General features: G+C 47.2%; 1 protein-coding gene across 1 annotated transcript; it reads right to left on the reverse strand.

Moving 5' to 3' along the window:
* Positions 1-1,098: 1,098 nt before the first annotated feature.
* On the reverse strand, positions 1,099-18,475 carry CUNH16orf82 (chromosome unknown C16orf82 homolog). The gene is made up of 3 exons (XM_054580930.1): positions 18,104-18,475; positions 8,913-8,973; positions 1,099-1,613 (listed from the first exon to the last, which is right to left on the reverse strand). Exons 1-3 carry the CDS (start codon positions 18,473-18,475, stop codon positions 1,099-1,101), a joined length of 948 nt encoding a protein of 315 aa, XP_054436905.1.
* Positions 18,476-18,760: the final 285 nt, after the last annotated feature.

An 18,760-nucleotide genomic window follows, 5' to 3' on the forward strand; every position in this document is an offset into this window, starting at 1 on the left:
CTTCTCAGGTCCACATAGAGACACAAATAGGGCACTAGGGAACATTTGCTTCTGGGGAGATTCTGGGCTGAAGCTGCTAGAAACAGTGCTCAAAATAACAGTGTAAAGCAACTTGGTTGATGCTCCCTAGGGATGCGGCTCCCTTGGCACGGTCCTATCCTCCTTAGATGCTGTGGGCTTCTGTTGGCGGGCACATGTCAACAGAGCGTGGCCAGGAATGAGCCTATCAGGGATGTGGTTCCTCTAGTCATGTCAAGAGGTTGGCAGCTGTTTCTTCTGAGCCCATGATGGGTGGTGGTGGTTGTAGATGGTGTTCATTACTTCGGATGATGTCTTCATGGAAGGTTCTAACTTCAGATGGTTCTTAATAGAGTTGGCACATAACATTGATAATGCTTGTCCCTACTAATGAGTGATGGTTTTGTTCTTGATAGATACTGTTAGAGATGGCTTGTCACTGGTGTTCACGGGACTGGTGTTAGTACCATTGGTGGTTCTGACACAGGCGGACCTGTACTGATGGATCTTGACCCAACCATTCTTTCTAACAGTGGTTGTCACTGTAGATGATCTCCTCAGAGAGTGCTGATTCAGGGTAGGTGGCACTTGCCATCAATAGTTCTTGCTACATGCAACCCTCTTGCTGACTGTTTTTGCTACAGATGGAGCTATTTTAATTGATGATTTTTGATACAGTCAGTGTGTACTTTCTAAAGGTCTTTCTAGTTCTTTTGGCAAAACCACTCTGGGTGAAGTCTGGGTTTGCTGAGTCTTCATATCTGCTCTTTTTGAGGATCTTCTCAAGAACATACATGCTTCTGGGCAGGCTGCTTCTCCTCGGTGACCTGGTTTCTGGTTTTCACACTTTCCTCTGCCTTGTCCTCCTGGATACTGGTATTGCTTTGCAGCCCACTTTGCACATTGCTGTCCACGCTGATGCTCTGGCAGCTGCTGGCTTGGCTGGAGGGAAGACTGCTCATAGGACTGACCAGCCCACTGCTCACCTGGTAGGTCAGAAAGCTGCTGCCTGGGCTGATGAAACTGAGGCTGGCCAGGCTGCTGGCCCTGCTGTTGTTGGTGCTGCCAGGCAGGTTAGTCTCACTTTTCCCCTCCAGTCTGCTGGGTGCTGTTGGCTTGGCTGGCCACCTGGCTCTTCACCTGATTGGGACAGTAGGTGGTGCACAGCTGTCTGGTTGGGGTGCCACCTGCTTGGGTTCTGAGTCTTCTTTTCAACCTCACAATTCGACTGCTGCCCACCAGGCTGACCTCGCTGTTCTCCTCATCCCCTGCATACCCGCTGCTCACCTGGCTGATGTCACCTCTCTTCTCCAGGCTGCAGTGTCGCATGCTCCTTAAGCTGCTCTCACTGCTCCGGGCATTTTCCATGTTACTGCTGGAAACTCTCAGGGGCTCCTGAGTTGCTTTGGTGTCATGGCATGGCTGCAGGGGTGGCTGGCCCTCTAAGCAGGGTGACTGTAGACTTGCATCTTGACCCTGAGCATTCCAGGCACAAGAGTCCCCTTCTTTATCCTGGTGGAAAGTAGGGGGCAATTGAACTGGTTTATCCAGAAGGAAGGTGCCCAGGGAGACCTCTGGATGATGAGTGTGCTTGTCTAGGGAGAGGAGGCTCAATTTATAAGACTCCTTTTCAAAACAGAGTGCTGTGATTGGCTGGCCTGGTTCCCATGGTGATGGGCTTATGAGGTGGGCAGTGTGGGAGTTGAGGGAACAATGCTGTCCTGGCACTAGTTACACTAACGGTCGGGGCTGGAGTTGGGCAGCAAAGGGGGCCATGGCCAGAAGCTGTGAGAACCAACTTCTGAGAGGCCTGTGGCCTCTGCTTGGCCACGTCAGGAGACCTAGGCAGGCATCCCAGCCAAGCCCCTTCTGAGCTTCTTTTCTTTAGGACGTCACTTCATCTTCTGAGCCTCCTGCTCCTTGCCGAGGTGGCTATAAGAACAGCAAAGAATAAGTATCACAGTCAGTAGCTTAACCTAAATCTCTCTTAGATCTGCATGGCCCTATCCGGTCCCCTGTCACACATCCCTTCCTCACCTCCACACCCAGTCACACTGGCTGCTTTCTTATTCTGAGCTCTTCCCTACCACAGGGCCCTTGTGTAGCTGTTTTTTTACCACCCAAATGCTCTTCCCTCAGCCTCTTGCCCTTCAGGTGTCATCTCAAGTGTCCCTCAGGAAGCCTTTCCAGGCCTCCCCAAGAAGGTCCTTTTATTATTCCTTATGTCACTCCTTTTTCTATGGGCATTGTGGCATTGATTGCAATTTGCAGTTATTTTTATGGATTGGTTACTTACTGCTGGTTCCCTTAGCTAGAAGGTCAACTCTGTGAGGAAGGGGGTTCTGATGTCTTATTCTCCTCCCTGTCCCCTGGTGCCCAACATGGTGCCCAGCATAGTGCTGGCACAGAGCAGGTGCTTGTTCATGAGGTGGGCAAATGAGCTGGCCTGGGCTGTACACTGCAACAACCCCAGGAGTTTTTAACATACACATTAATTTTTTTTTTTTTTTTTTAGCAGAGGCATCCCCTTAGCTGCCCATTGGAGCTGCCAGGGAACTCGAGTCTGAATTCTAGAGGTTCTGAGTTGATGGGTCTGGGGTGAGGCTTTGGCATCAGAATCTTAAAAAGCTGGTGATTCTAGTGTGCTGGGCCTGCTGTGCTGGGGGAGAGGCTTTCTGTGCTTTTCTATAGGCAATTCTCTGTGCAAGCTGAGTAAGTGCTGTAGACAAGAATGCCCCACTGGGCACTTATTAGCAGACACTTAATAGATGTTCATTGAATTACTGAGTGAATGAAGAAATTCATTGACCCCTGAGGGTTCATAGGTGGATTTTAAGGACTTTGGGAATTCATTGACGTTGTATGCAAAAATTTCGATGAGCTACATGTATGATTTTTCCTACCTTAGGGAAGGCATCATAGTTTGCCTCAGACTCTCAGGGTATTCACAATCCTCAAAAGATCAAGGGGCATAAAGATTCAATGAAACTCTTGCCTTAGAGTTAGCAGGCAGGTGGCCCTGGTGCTCAGCCTGCCTGTGGCAGGACTGGCTGTGTTTGGGGTGCTGGGTGGGGGAGAAAGGAGGTTCTCGCAGGAGAGGAAGCTGCCCAGCCCCTTAGCAGTTATCAGTGCTGTCAGTGCTAATTATCACGGTCATCTATATTATGAATTCCTTTCCCTGGGGACATTCAGCTACCCTCTGCTGTACACAGAGACATCTCTTGCTGCAGAAATTCTAATCCTTCTGGGGTGAAGAGGACATCTCATGGCTGCCCTGTCCAAGTGCTGTGTCCTGGCTTTTCCAGAGATGCTGGGACTCAAGGGCCAAAAGGAGCATCACCCTCTGAGCTCATGGCACAACTGGGAAGAATGGGGAAGGGGTTTCTCCAAGGTGCTCCTTTCTCACCCAAGCACCAGACTGCCTCTCTGGTTTCCGGTCTTTACTGCTGTTTGCTCCCAGAACCCTTCTCCCGTCCAAATGCACATTCTGACCTTTTTCCAGATTCCCTCTCCCTCATGTGTTTGTTTTTCCTTGAGACGACAAGACCTCAGCCTGATGGATGGGAAAACTTGTTACAGTCACATTCTCTGTGTGTCCTGGAGACCATGTCTGCCTATCCCCTGGGTGTCAGAGACAATGCTCTATGTTCACTGAAGCATCTTCTTTCTCTCCTGGGCCTATGGGAAGAGTACCTTTCCAACCCCTTTGCATCTACTTGGGGACAGTGGAATGTGGGCAGATGTTCAAGCCTGGGACATAAACATCTCCTGTGCACCTTTCTTCCCTCTCTGTGGGGACCTTGGAAGCCATGCATTGAAGATGGCAGAGTCCTACAGAAAATAGGGCCATAGTTAGGGCCTATCTATGACTGTGAAGAACCTCCATCCTCCACCAAATATGCTGTGACGTTAGTGAGCAATAAACTACTACTGTACTAAACCAGCAAGATTGGGGGTTGTCACTACAGCAGAGTTTACACAGACTAATATGCCACATGCCCATATTCTGCCAACATGGTTCCCTGGTTTAGCTTTGTCTTGGTGGGTTCTGAAGAGGGCTTTGGGGATGCTTTCTTGCCCAACATCTACCCTGAGAACTCATCATCTTCATCTCTTGGTGGGAAATCTATGTTTTCTCACATCATGAGGATGGGCGAGATTATTACTGGAAAAGTTCCACTAGTCTAGAAGACAACCCAGGAACTCCAGGTCTCCAACCTCCATGTTTATCCTCAATATTTTAGCAGGAAACCCTTGTCTAAGTTAGATATCAGTGCTGAGTGTGACACACCAGTCACTTCTAACTCAGTACAGTACTTTTCTGGTTTTCATATATTTATTTGACAAATATCCCCTGAACTCTGATTCCTTCCTTCCTTCTGCTGATACCTACCTGCTGAACACCTACCTCCTGCATGTCAGGCAGTGTCAGCTCCAACCTCAGAGATGGACAAAAACATGTGAACACATAGTTGAGGTAGGATAATAAATGTTATTTTATCTTGTTATAAATGTTATAGAAGGAAAATAAAGCAAAACCAAGGGAGAGAGCATGATGGTGTGTATGTGTGTGCATGCATGTGCATATGACATGTGCCTGTACATGTGTGTATATGTATGTGCTGGGCCCCTATCTGCAGTCAGAGGGGGCAGCATAGGGAGAAGAGGTCACAGAGGGGGCTGTAGGGAGGTTGGGACCTGGTGGGTCCTGGTCAGAGCTTTGGTTTTTACTGCTAGCGAGCTGGGAGCTGCTGGAGAGTTTTCAGCCGAGCAGTGACATGAGGGACCTGGAGTTTGCAAATGTGCCATGTGGAGACCAGTGGGAGGGGACACGTGGGGAGTGGGAGCTAGCTGGGGCTACGGAAGAATCTCAGGTAGCAGTGGGCCTGGCCTGGACCAGGGAGAGGCCATGCAGGTACAGACAAGTGCTTAGATTCTGGGTATATTTTGAGGGCAGAACATCTTATCTGAGCACCTTCCTGGGATATTCTGGTGGATGCCTTATCTTTTTCCAGGAGGCCCTCTCATCTGGCTCCATCTGGATTGGACTGCCATTCTTTTGCTTTGGAGCATCCCTGAGCACTTGCTGTTGCTCTCTGGACATGTGGTGAGGGCTCCGCTGAGCCAAGTGCACCCATGTGGGCATATGAAACACCCTTCACAGGAGCTGAGCAGCAGAGGGACAGTATGTGGAGGGCCCACTGCTGGTCAGGCACTGTACCATGCCATCTCATTTCATCCTCTGTTTGTCCCAAAGCCCAACTCCTAATCACCTGACTGGGCTGCCACGTGAGGATCATCATGGGGTAGCAAGAGGCATTCCTGTGGGCCAAGAGCAGCGGGCGCTTCCCTATTTGGATGCACTTGGCACTGGAGCTTGAACAGGTGGACTCTAGGTCAGCCTCAGGCAGGATGCAAGTACTGACTGGAGGGAGAACAATGCTTCTGCGACATGTAGGGCGGTCACCACTGCTCAACAGTTAAGGTCTCAGTTCCGTGTGTGACTGAAGGTTTTCTGAGATATGGGACTTTGTTTTATAATGGAGCGGTGCTAAGCAAGCTAGGATAAGTTGGTCATCCTAACCTGAGGCAAAACCCTGCATAGTCCATATAACCCCTGAAAACCTGCTTCATATGTCAGGCCTGCAGTTTTGTGGAAAGATGGTGCCTCAGACATTCTTAGGCACTTAGGCACACTGGAGCTTGAGAACCATCTGGTTAGACCAATGGCCAAGGGACTCCATGCTCAGAGGCCCCAGCACATCCACCCTGTGGTTCTAAACTACTCACAAGGCCTCTTGGTGGCTCCTGGTCACAGCTATACCTGGCTCTGTAGTGTGGATCTGGGTCAGGCAGACATGCATGAGACCTAGGCCTGCCTCTGACCAGCTGTATAGCTAAGCAGGTGATGCAAACCCTTTTGGCCCTGTGTCCTTGTCTGAGAATTAGGCTAGTAGGTGCCAGCTCTGGATCTCCTTGAGGTCAGGGAGTGTGTGTTTGGGCCACTGCTGAGTCCAGTGCCTGGACTGAATGAATAAATAAAGGCAAAGCACTCAAAGCTAGGACTGACACATAGAAACTTCAGTAGGCTTAATTACTATTATTCTATTTTGATATAAAGCCTCTTTTTCATAAACATAAGGAAAACCAGACTTGTTCATTTTAGGATGGATTAAATGAGAGAAGGGAGTGACATCTTACCCAGGGTCTGTGTCCTCAAGACACAGAAGGATGACAAATCCCTCTTGGACAGGATTCTGTTGGGCTATGTGTCAGAGCAGAGGAGCCTCTGCAGAACAGCTCCTGTTATTAAGTCTCAAATTAGAGATGAGAAAACTGAGGCTCAGAGAGTGGAAAGAGACTTTCTAAAGCTTCCTGGCTTGTAGGCAACAGTGCTGGGGTTCATCCTTGTTCTTCTGACTCTGAGGGGGCACCCTGGAATGACACATTTGCAGATGAGGACAGAGGTTCTCAGGGAGCGGAAGCACTGCCTTGGGCCAGGTAGCGAGTGGGTGGCAGAGCTTGAGGGAGAGGCCACTTGTGTCATGGAAGGGCAGGGATGGAAAGTGTGTAGGAGCTGGATGCTCAGTGCGATAGGGGGAGGGGGAGCACGGGGGAGGGGGAATGCCGGGCCCAGCGGCCTTCCTGCGCTGGCACGTCTGCTGGATTAAGTAGTATGACCCCAGGTTCCCTGGATTCTGCAGTCTCACTTTCCCCATTTGTAAAGGTAGGCACCCCTGCCTCTCTCCTTGTGGTTTTGGGGAGCAGGTGAGGAACTCCCCAGAATTTTCAGAGGAGAATATGTTGCCTGGGCAGTTAATTGTCACCAGTGTGACGACTGGCCCTGGCTGCCTCCCACGTGGCTCCCTGGTACTTTTCAGTTAGCACAGAATTAGCATGAGTTTGGGCTGGCCAGCGAGGGCTGGGCTGGCCTGAGTTGCACCACTGCTGAAGGGTGCGTGGCCTTTTCATCAAATAATTCCTTCACGTTCAGAGAGGAGAAATTATTGGCAGAAAATGAGGATATAAAACCCTGTTGGAGCTGAGCACCTTAGTGGGGTGCTAAGCACTGAGCACTTGGAAGCCATCCAGCAGGTTGGCTCATTTTTAATGGCCCAAGACTGTAGTTCATCTGTTTAATTCAAACGAGGTGACATAATATCTTTCATTTGGACTGATTACTGGCACCGTGGTGCTTCGGCTCCCAGCATCCTCTGGGCAGGACATTCTGTTATTACTGCCCATTTTCTCTCTCTGGCCAAATTGAAAGTCCGCGAGAAGGGCTGCAATCTCAGAGAGGAGTGAGCAACAAAGAATAGGTCACATTGGATATTAAGGAATGAAAATGAATTTGTTCTTTCCTCTGTTGAATAAGCAGCTGGACTTCAGTCTTTATGATCCATGAAAGAGGGTGTCAGGCAAATGGGGAGTGGCTGCATCTGAACTTCACCAGTGTATTCTGCCCCTCCCCTTGGAGACAGGTGCTGCCACCCGGTATGAACCTGGGAGGAGGGGTGCCCACATCTATGAGGCCCACCGGGTGTCTGACGCCTGGCTCCTTTGGTCCTGAGAGGAAGGAGTCATGTTGTTGTCCCCATTTTGCAGATGAAGACAACAAGACTCAGAAAGACCCAGAGACTTGCTTAAGGTCACTGAGGTGCAGGCCCTCCTCAGTCTGAGGTGAGGAGCTTTGGGACTGGGAGTTTGGCCTGAAGAGCCTCCAAGCCTCACTGTCCCACAGGCCAGCAGCTCAACATGAAGGGTCAGCTTCCCACACAATCGAAACACCCACTGTCACTGAATGGTGTTAAGGTTAAGTGAGGGAGTGGACATAATGAGCTCAGCACAGTGGACATAATAAGCTCGGTGCATAAGGATTGCTCCTAAATGTTTTTTTTTGTTACTACAAACTTTCACTTTTTCATTCCTCAGGTGACAGGATGTAAGAGTGAAACCTCAGAAGCAGGTGACTAGCCCCAAGGTCTCTTGCCAGTGGGTGGTGGGGCTGGGATCTGTCCCTTAGACTAACCTGGGAGTCCCTGTTCTTTTTGCTATGCAAGGAAGTAGAAAGTCTGGACTGGGGAGGGGTTTGAGATGTTTCTTATGGAATTGTCCCTGTCTCTGCTTTATTTCTCTCCATTACAGCCTTCACTAGCCCTATGTATCAGGCTTGGTTATTTTGTTCATTGTTTGCCTCCTTCCTGCACAAGCATCTATGTAAAGGGGGGCTTTTGACCAGTTTACTCTGTATCCCAGTGCCTAGAATCAGGGCTGGGACTGGGTCAGGCAAGTGAGCAGGTCCTGCAAGGGCAGGCTTAAATCCTGTCCTTAGATAAAATGTTGATATTCTGTTCATTATAGATATTTCTGCATTATATTTAAATAATATTGTAGTAAAATATCAATGATCTTGATTCCTGAGTTTTTGTGCTCTGAAATTTTCCCCCTGAAATAAATGCCTCACTTGCCTCATCCTGGTCCCAGCTCTGCCCAGGACAAATATGTATTAATGAATGATGCCCTATCTTTTCCTGAGTCCCCGGAGATAAGACCAGCTTCCAGTGGGTATTCCAGGCTCCTGCTATCTGAAGCTTCTTTTACTTGGCTCCGTGGTTTGGGGACAGCTGAGTATTTCTCATAACAGGGAGCTGAGGGATAAAGGTGTGCCCCTTCCAGGATCTGACTGTGGAACCAGTTAGAACTCAGGTCTCTAAAAGTGGCTAATGAAAAAATGGAATGCAAAAAATTCTGGGGCTCTGAAAGCCCACTCAGAGTTTCATTTTGTCATTAGAGGCCATAGCATCGTTTTCCTTGCCTGGATGTTTTTTGCAGTTAAAAGCCACATCAAATTATACAGACAGTCATTAGTGTAATGAGACCTGGATGTGCAGTACCACTGTCCCCTTCTCCCATGGCGAGCACCCGGGCGGAGCCAGTCAAGTTCTGCTGTGATACCTGTGAAAATAGCATTTCAGTGAAATATCAGACCTTGCCTCTATCTTTGTCTTTATTTCCCTTCAAAGCTGAGGTTTCATTGAGATGCATTCTTATAATTAAGGTGGGAGTGAGAAATAACCTCCTGTATAATTTGAAATAGTAAAATTATCGATACCACTTTCAGCCTTAGCTTTAAATCTTAGCCACCAATGACTCCACTATTAACGGGCCTAATTAAATCCATTTTTCAGGACGTCTTTGGCAAACTCCATTGTAGCAAAACTGTAGAAAGTTCAATCTGATTTGCCTCTGCTCCCCAGGGCTCTTCTCTAAAAGTGAAGATGGGGTGGGTGCTTGCATCTCATACCTTACATTAATTAACTCAACAAATATTTATTGAGCACTTATTATGTGTGTTGGCGAGGAACTAGGGGAGGAGGAGGGAGCAGAGAAAAGAAAATAAAACTCCTATCCTTATGACCAGAAGGGAAAGGGGTCATTCATTCATTCATTCAAAAAATGTATTGCATTTTCAATGAAGGAGCCACTGTGTTCAGCCCTGATATTGTAGAGGTGAAGACCCCATGTGACAGTCATCACCTATTTGAGGTGGTGCAGACAGTTAATATTTAGTGTGCAAATGTCTGATAGGCTTAAGCAGAGGGAACTCAGGTGAGAGCTCTGAGCCCAGACTGGGAAGCTGGGCTCAGGAAGTTTCCCAGGAGCTGAGGCCTGGGCAAACACTGGATAAGTGGGCAGAACTCTAAGCCATTAGGTTTGGTTAGGCCAGTGCTTCTCAGCTCTGGCTGTATGTTAAAACCATCCTAATGCCTGACCTTTCCTGACCATGTCAATCATACTTTCTGGGGGTGTTGTCAAGGTGCTGGTATTTTCTAAAAATCTCCCAGGTAATGCTAATGTTCAGCTAGGGTGGAGAGCCACTGGCTAAGGCAGGCAAAGAGGTGAGAGATGAGGCTGGAGAGGTGGCAGGGACTAGATTGTGAAGGGTTCTGGGAACCTGGTAAGGGGTTTGATCTCCCCTGAGGGTGGCAAGGTCACTGAGGGCTTATGCAGAAGAAGTAAGAGCTCATATTTGTGTTTCAGAAGGAATTAGTCAGCCAGCAGTGCAGAGGATGGGGTGGGTTGCAGTCAGTGGAACCAGAGAAATTGGTAAAGAATGCTGTTGCAGCAATCTGGGTGAGAGACAACGGTGGCTTGGGTGTAGGACATGGCTGTGGGATGGAGAGAGATATTCAGGAGGCTGGACTGACAAGAGTGGGCAGTGAATTATGCATCCTGGGCAGAGTAGGAGAAACAGTTTAACATGACTCCAGGTGGCTTGGGTAACTGGGTAAGTGGTTGTATCATTAATCGGAATGGGGCAAGGAAAGAATGATCTGGGTTTAGGACATGTTAGGGGGCTTTGATTGGCAGCTTAGTTCAAGACCTGACTCTGGAAATTGTGCTTTGTGTGTGCAGAGTCACAGTGAAGTCAACTGTGACTCCTAATGGGAAGGTGTCATCCATGGAGAGCATGTAACCTAATACTAAGAGGAGAAGACCAAGGGTAGTGGAGCCTGTAGGGATCTCCACACTGAAAAGATAGTTGGAATTTTGAAGAACTGAGAAAAATCTTGACAGTGAATGGCAGTCAGGTGGGAGGAAAAGCAGAGGGACACTGGTCATGAAGCCAAGGAAGGAGAGAGTTCTGAGAAGACAGTGGCAGCATGTTGAAAGTTGTGCAGACGCCAAATAAAATAGGACATTCTACCGATGTAGAAGAAACAGTTTTGATGAGACACTGGAGGTAGTCATCAGACTGCAGAGTGTATGGAACAGAGATGGGTGTAGATATACATGCTGGTCCAAGAAAGGGAAGCAAGGGATCTGTAGTGCCAGGGGAGATGTTGGACTGAGCAGAGAGGAGCAGGATTGAGTGCAAGTAATTTATTTTGGAAGTGATCCCAAGAAACACTAGTGGGAGAGTGTAGAAGTGAAGCATAAAAAAAAAAAAAAGGAAATCAATAAAGGGTGTGCCAGCAAGAAAGTAATCATGGCGGGAAAACAGAGCTTAATCTCACTGGGTAGCTCTGGAAGACAGCATGGAGCCTGCACAACAGATTCTCCCCCAGAGTCAAGGAAGCTGGGGTATATCCACCAACACCCAGTGGTCATTGGTTGAGTGTTGTTCCTGGGTAGTTGGGGAAGCATTAATTCCCAGGCACTTTTGGCCTGCCATGTGGATGGGGATAGGGGGCTTTGCAGCCAGATGAAGTCCTCAGGCTAAGAGACAAAGGTGGTGGCAGTTGGAAGTTGGATTGAAGTGATGCCCATGGTAAAAGCTGAGGGGATATGGTTGGAGACTAAGAGCATCTGCTACAGGAGGGATTTAGTTTTTTTCCAGACTGAAAGAATTTGTTGTGGTCGAATGCCGAGGATGAATGACAGGGAGAGGTTGAAGATACCGGTAAGTGGAAATAACTGATGGAGAGTTATTCCAGGAGATAAGGGAGAGGTTGTGAGTAAGAATGTAAGGGAAGGGCTTGGTTGACATGAAGTTGTGGTTGGTAAGAGACTGGCATTCAAGTTCAAGCAGAAGCTGAACATGTCATGAGCATGGGTGTGGGTAGCTGGAAGTGGATAGAAAGTGAGTTCCATCGGAGATGGGAAGTTAAGGGTCAGGGAGGTAAAGATGTGGACTTGTTCAATCACACTGAATATCCTCAAGGACTTGGGAGTGGAGAGGAAGGCTAGCTCAACTGCCAAATTTATGAATTATTATTCAAAGTTACCATGTACTCCAGTCCTACTCACAGGGTAGGGTGAACCAAGGGTATGTGTCAACCATTGGGGTCCTGGCCCAGGAAGGAGCCATATCAGTCAGAAGAACAGATCAGTGTGAAGAGGCATTATCTAACTGGTGAGTCTCGTTGGAAGTTAGAGGACAGAGCTGAAAATGTGCTAGCAAGAGCTTCAAATCCAAGGGGTAAGCAGGTGGCCACTGGTTAGGAAACAAGAGATTAGGAACCAGGGAAATCAAGAACAGGTTAGGAAGTCATGTTCAAGATTTTTGAGGTGCATGGTTCAGGAGAAAAGCTGTGGATAGGAAAGGAAATAAGGACCCATACTTCTTCGGTGGGTATGGAGGAACACATGTTGGCTAAAAGATGGGCAAAAAGTACAGCACTCTGACTCTGCTTAGCTTTTCCTTATTCCATGAGGTTTCATGTCTGCTGAACCCCAGAGCTGCATGCAATCCATTTAGACAACCACTGATGAAAGGAGTGAGTTCAAACTCTGAAGTCCACTCTACTTGGGCTTAGATCTCTTCTCAGTGTTTTTTAGCTGTGAGTTTTAAGCAAGTTTGCTTGCTTGCTTATTTATTTATTTATTTATTTATTTACTTATTTATTTAACCTCTGAGGATAATTGGTTGTCCAGGTTGTCTAGGTTGAGGATAATCCAGGGTTTTTTTTGAGAAAGAAGTTTGATAGAGCGTCATGTCTCTGATCTTTGTTCTTCTTGCTCAGAGAGTCATACTCATTACTTTAAGATGGCTGTAAGGTATGTGTTCATGAAGTGAAGTTTCATAGGGTTATAAGAGCATCATAGGAGGACTTAACCTAGTCAGGAGATCAAGGAAAGCTTGCCTGTGGAAGTGATGTTCAAGCTGATACCTGCAGAATGAAAAGGAGTTAGGTGGGTGCAAGTGAAAAGAAGAGTTTTCTAGGAAGAACGGACTGCATGTGCAAAGCCTCTGGGAGGGAATCTGACAGGGCAACATGTTTGCAGGGAGGCAGGAACAGGAGCGTGAAGGAGCTGTCAGCAGGAGGCAGTCCACACAGGGCCTTATCTTTATCATAAGAGCAATGAGAAGTCAGAGTTGTAGTAGGAGACATCTTGGTCACTTTGTGTTTGCTGGATAAAGGACAGCTTATGCGAGCAAACACAGGTTAAAGGGGGCAGTTGGGAAGTTGATGCCTTCAACCAGGGAAGGGACAAAATTGCTTGGAATAGGGTGCTGGACATGGACTAAAAAAGAAGAGAATGGATTTGAGGGATGTTAAGGAAGTAAAATACACAAAGCTTGGTAATGAATTGGGTATGGGGTAAGGTCTGGTACAGGAAGAGGGACAGGTTAAGGATGACATCTTCATTTCTGCTGTGGCGGTCATGGTCAGTTGCCCACCTGAGAGTCATTCCTCCCTTTTTCTTCAGCATCACAACTCCACTTTCGGAGAATCAATGTGCTCAGGCTGGGTTTCTTACCCAAGCCCAGCTCCTAGAACATGAGTTGTTTAAGCCAAACATGACCAGTCATTCCCCCTCACTGACTGACTGAGAGGAAAAGTGGCCAGTGAGGCACAGAGATGGTGACTGAAGTCATGAGATTGCTCTGTGGGTTTGATAGTGAGGAGAGATGAGGGCCTAGGTCTAGGTCTTTAGTAACTTCACTATGTCACAGCCTGGTACTGGGAGATGACCCTGAAGAAGGAACAGAGAGAAGTAGCTGGAGAACCATGTGGCTGTGGTGCCACAGCATCCAAGGGAAGAAAGTTTTAGGAAAAGGTACGAGTAATAGTGCTAAACATTGCTGTACCATCAGGCAAGGGAAGGCATAAACTCTTTATAATTCTTTTATTTTTCTAATGAGGAATTTGGAGACCAGAGAGAATAAATGTTCTTATTAGAGTCACACAGCAAGTTGTGGGCATAGCCTCCTGTATCAGTAAGCTATGGCCATTTAGGAAATAGCTTCAAAATGAATTGAGTCAAAACCACTAAGATTTATTATTTCTTATGAGTCTACAATTTAGTTGGATTGTTCTGTTGATATGGAGCAGGCCTGGCTGATCTTGACTGGATTCATTTATGGATGGCTGTTAGATGGGCCAGGGGCCAGCTGGTCAAGGATGGCCTCAGCTGGGGCAGTTTGTGTTCCATATGGTCTCATCCTTCCTGCCCTGTGGTATGTATGGTCCAGGCAGAGGGAAGAGCAGCTGTGAAGACCCCGAGGTGAGAGGTAGCTTGGACATTTGAGGAAAAGCAGGGAGACCAGTATGGCTGAGGACAGGTTTTAGGGGGAGGAGCAGCAGGAGATGAGATGAGAGAGGTATGTGGGGGGGTGGGGAGACTATGATGAATGCCTTGAAGACTCCTGTATGGATTTTTGCTTTTACTTTTACTATTATTAGGCTTGTCTTCTGCTATTACCCTGGCTGATTCCAGTCTGACTTCTACTCCACAGGAGAGGTTTTGCATTTCATCGGCCATGTTGATGTGGACTTTGCTTCTCCCCTCCTTCTGCTGACATTTCCACATCTACATTGAGTGGTGTGGGATAGGCCAGCATCACTGGTGCAGAAGTCATAAGCCCCATCCACCAGGGCAGGAGCATAAGGCCCATGACCTGTGTTTATAAATAGAATTTTACTGGAATTTAGCAATCCCATTCATCCATCTTTTGTCTACATCCACTTGTGCTGCATTGGCTGAATTGAATAGTTGAGATAGAGACTGTATGGTCCACTAAACCTTAAATACTTATTATCTGCTCCTTTGGAAATGAAGTTAAACCTCCTGGAACTTACATGTGATTCTGTCTTGCTTTGAGGAGTGGGGAAGTTCAGGGCTGTGGGATTGCCTGTGGGCAAAGGCGGTGTAAGTGTGTGCCAGTGCCACCATGCTCTGGTTTCCAGCGTCTATCCCCACGCAGCCCTGCTCTAGGGTACACTGATACTTCTGATATCTTAGTCTGCTCAGCTGCTGTTACAAAATATCATAGACTGGGGTCTTAAACAGCTGACATTTGTTTCTCACAGTTGTGGAAGCTTGGTAGTTAGTCCAAGAGGTGCCAGAGAGAGAGAGAGTCCTCTGGTCTCTTCCTCTTCTTCTAAGATGCTAATCCTGTCATGAGGGCCCTGCCTTCATGCCCCACCCAAACCAAATACCCCATAAAGGCCCACTTACCAATGTCATTGCATTAGGGTCTAGGGCTTCAACATATAAGTTTGGGGGGAACACTACATTCTGACCATAACAGCTAACATGTTTTATCTTTCTACCTGTGCACTCCCTTGGACCTAATGTGGGCAGCAGGGCAGGGCAGGCTATGGTCAAGAGCAGGGTCTCTGGAGTTAGTCACAGCTGAGCTCAAGTTCTCTATAATCTGGGGGAAATCCCAGGACGTCAGTTTCCTCAGCGAAAGAGCTAATGGTAATTCCTACTCTCAGTGAGTGTGGCTTGTACAATGCTTTTGGTTGGCAAATAGTAAGTGTTCTGCTTAAAATGAACTAAAAAAATGAATTTCAGGAAACTGCCTTTTTCCCCTTTCTAGGAAAACAAGAAAACCTTCTGGGAAATGGAGTGGGTGGAATCAGCAAGTCCATATTCAGCCCCTATCTCAATAATTTCTGCAACTCTGGGCGTGATAGTTGATTATAGCAAAGCAGAAAAAAAAAATCAATATTTCCAAGCTTGCAGCCAATGAAATCTCAGAAGTGGCCATTCCATCTTTACCGTGTCTGCCTGCCTCACAAGGAGTGTGCCTAACTCAGGCGTGGTGAGGAGTTTGGGGTGAGGGAGGCTCGTAAAAATGACTGATGCGGATATTAATGAGTTAATGTGTGAACACGGCCTGGCTGTCTCAGAGGAGAAGCCTATCTGTCTGCGTCCAGGAACCCATTAGGAAGAGGCCCTGTGAAAAGCACCAGGGACAGCATGAGGATGTGGTTCGAATGAAGATGAATCGCGGAGCGTATTATTGATTTGCTTTGCCTGGAACGGCCGCTTTCTGTTTGGAAATGTGGAAAGCAAATTAATGAGTGAGTGAGTGAGCTGGCCTGGTGAACCGCACCGCACCAGGAGCCCCAGTGTTTAAGCCACACATGTCAATAGGCTCCCTACAAATATGGGAAAGGCTAGGGATTGCGGAGAGGAGCGGGTGGCTCCGCTTGTCATCTGAGAACCGCACCCAGAAAGGCTTTGGAAAGCAGTGGCAGGTGTCCTGGGGTTAGACAGATTCCTGATCCAGTGTTGCCTCTGCCTCTTGTGAACCGTGGGGCCTCAAAACTGCATGTAATCTCTCTGAATTTGAGTTTCTTAACTGGAAGAAAGGAGTCAATAAGGAGACTCAATTCCATCATGTGTGTCCTATGTTGGTTCCACCTCGTACATGCAACTTTTGTATGTTACGAAACTATTAGGCAACTTTTCTGATATCACTGGGCTTCACATTTGTCTTCCATCACACAGGGGTAGCAATACACCTGTCCTCGGGACCCAGCGTTAAAAAAATGGTAGCTTTTATAACTACTCAATATTCAACAAATACTAAACACCTTTGTGCCAATTTCTGTTCTAGGTGCTCGGGGTAGAGCTGTGAACAGAACAGAGAAAGTCCCTTCTCTCAAAGAGTTTATTTTTATTTTTTCCTATGGATGTCCCGATACTCCAGCACTGTTTGTTGAAAGGCTGTCTTTCCTCCACTGAATTGTTTTACATCTCTGCCAATAGTCATTTGGCCATACGTTGTGTGGCTATTTCGGTGGGTTCCCTGATCTGTTTCATGGATTATGTGACTGTCCCTTTGCTAATAACACTCTTGTGATTACTCAAGCTCTACAGTAAGTCTTAAAAGTCAGTGGTATGATTCCTCCTGCTTTACTTTTCTTTTACAAAAATTTTCAGATTCTTGTTTCTTTGCCTTTCCATATAAATTTTAGAATAAGCTTGCCCATATATACAAAAAAAAATATTGCTGGGGTTTTGATAGGAATTGCACTAAAGTTGGATATCAGCTTGGGGAAAACTGACATCTTTACTACATTGTGTCTTCCCATCCATGAGCTCAGTATGTTTCTCCATTTATTTAGATCTGTGATTTCCTTTATCAGTGTTTTGTAGTCTTTAGCACACAATCCTTGTAACATTTTGCTGGGTTTGTTTCTGGGCATTTCATTTTTCTGAACAATTATAAATGGTATTTAACTTCAGTTTGTTTTTGCTCATTGCTGGTGTATAGAAATACAAGTGATCTTTGTGTTGATCCTGTATCCTATGCCCCTGCTGAATTCAGTTCTGGTGTGTGTGTATGCGATTCCTTGGAATTTTCTACATACTTGTAGATAATCATGCCATCTGCAAATAAGGACAGTTGTATTTCTTCCTTTCTAATCCATACACTGGAAATTATTGTTATTACAGCACAAGTCCTAAACCCAGATGTCTGCGGGGACCAGCTTGGTGGAGACTGGCAAACGGGAACCCAGTGCTGGTCAAAAGGGGCCACTGCTGCCTGGCTATGTATATCCAGACTTTTAGATTGGTAGAAGAGATTTTGATATGAGATTTTCTGTCATTTAAATGTTGGTAAGTTAGTCAAATATCGAAACACCTTTCAAGCCAACCAAAACACACCTGTGGGCTGGGCTGAGTTGGCACCCATCTGTAACTTGGCACAGAGTAGTTGTTCTGTGAATGGAAGCATCTGCTCCTACTGCCTGGTATCCCAGGTGGGCAGAGCTATAGGGATGTGCTGGGAAGTGCATCCTGGATTTCCAGAATGGGCAAGGTGGCCCATGGGGATGAGGTTAAGCAGCAGCTGGAAGGTTGTCTCTGATGATACATCACCAATACAGCGGTGTCTCAGACAGGAGAGCTGGGGTGTGTGGCTGCAGAGTAATTGGTGACAAGGGCTGATGCTGACTGGGTGCAGTCAGGACTGGACAGGACAAAACCTGGGAAGAATACAGAAAGGGCTGGGTCGTCTGGGAGCAAAATGGGAGATGTGGTAAGAATGAGTGAGTGAGTCCTGGGCATTTGTAATATGCTGTATATGATGCTGGGTGCTTCCCTTTCCCCCTCCCAGTAGTCCTCTCCCCGACTCTCTCTCCCCTCCATCCCTTCCCTCCATGTAGTGTGTATTTTTACTCAGGGCCACCTCTGTGTCAGGCCCTGTGCTAGGCATTCATCTCTCACTTATTCCTTCCCTACTCCTATAAAACTGGCAGCATTTCCTCAGTTTCACAAATGAGGGGACTAAGTTTCAGGAGGTTGAGGGGCTTGCCTGTGGTCCCAGATCTGACTTTGAGGACTGTGCTCCTCACACCATACACATCCTGATATTCCCAAAGGACACAGAAAATACCTCTGGTGGTTTCTGACAATCTATGGTTCCAAGAGTTCCTGTCTGGGTGGAGGAATGCAGCAGGGGCAGAACCTGGTGGCTGCTGAACCCATAGACCAGGTAGATTGTGACCTGAGTTGTCTGTTCAATGGCCCAAGGTGTCAGCAGGAGGGTGACCTGGACCAATGTCCTTCTCCAAACCTGGAAGAGACGAGGAGGAAATTGGGTAGTGCCTTCGGTTCCAACTGCACTTTGGTTCATGGTACAATTGGGGGTGAAGAAGGCCTGGATATAGGGCCTGGGGAGGCTTGGCCTAGGGATCTGGATGGGCTGGGCAGAGCTGCAGGTTGCGTCTCTGTAGTTAGACTTGACTCGAACATGGAAGGTTGGCATTTGGAACCTGACACTGGGGCTCTCTGGGACTCCTACTACTTTTTCTTCTGATTTCAACCTGCTTCCTCCTGGGTGACTAAGCAAACATTAGGAACTGAAGGGAGGAAAATGGCTTGAGGGAGAGACTACTAATCAGGACTCTATGGATTGCAAGTGACAGAAACTCTGACTTTAACTTACTTAAGCAAAAAGAATGGAATTATTGCTTTGCATTGCTAAAAGCTCCTGAGGATCTGTCTGCTTCAGGCATAGTTGGATCGAGGAGCTCAAATAGTTCCTGCAGAA

The sequence above is a fragment of the Pteronotus mesoamericanus genome, unplaced genomic scaffold, assembly GCF_021234165.1.
Source record: "Pteronotus mesoamericanus isolate MK-2021 breed Mesoamerican mustached bat unplaced genomic scaffold, CSHL_Meso_final contig_64, whole genome shotgun sequence".
NCBI classification, from domain to species: domain Eukaryota; kingdom Metazoa; phylum Chordata; class Mammalia; order Chiroptera; family Mormoopidae; genus Pteronotus; species Pteronotus mesoamericanus.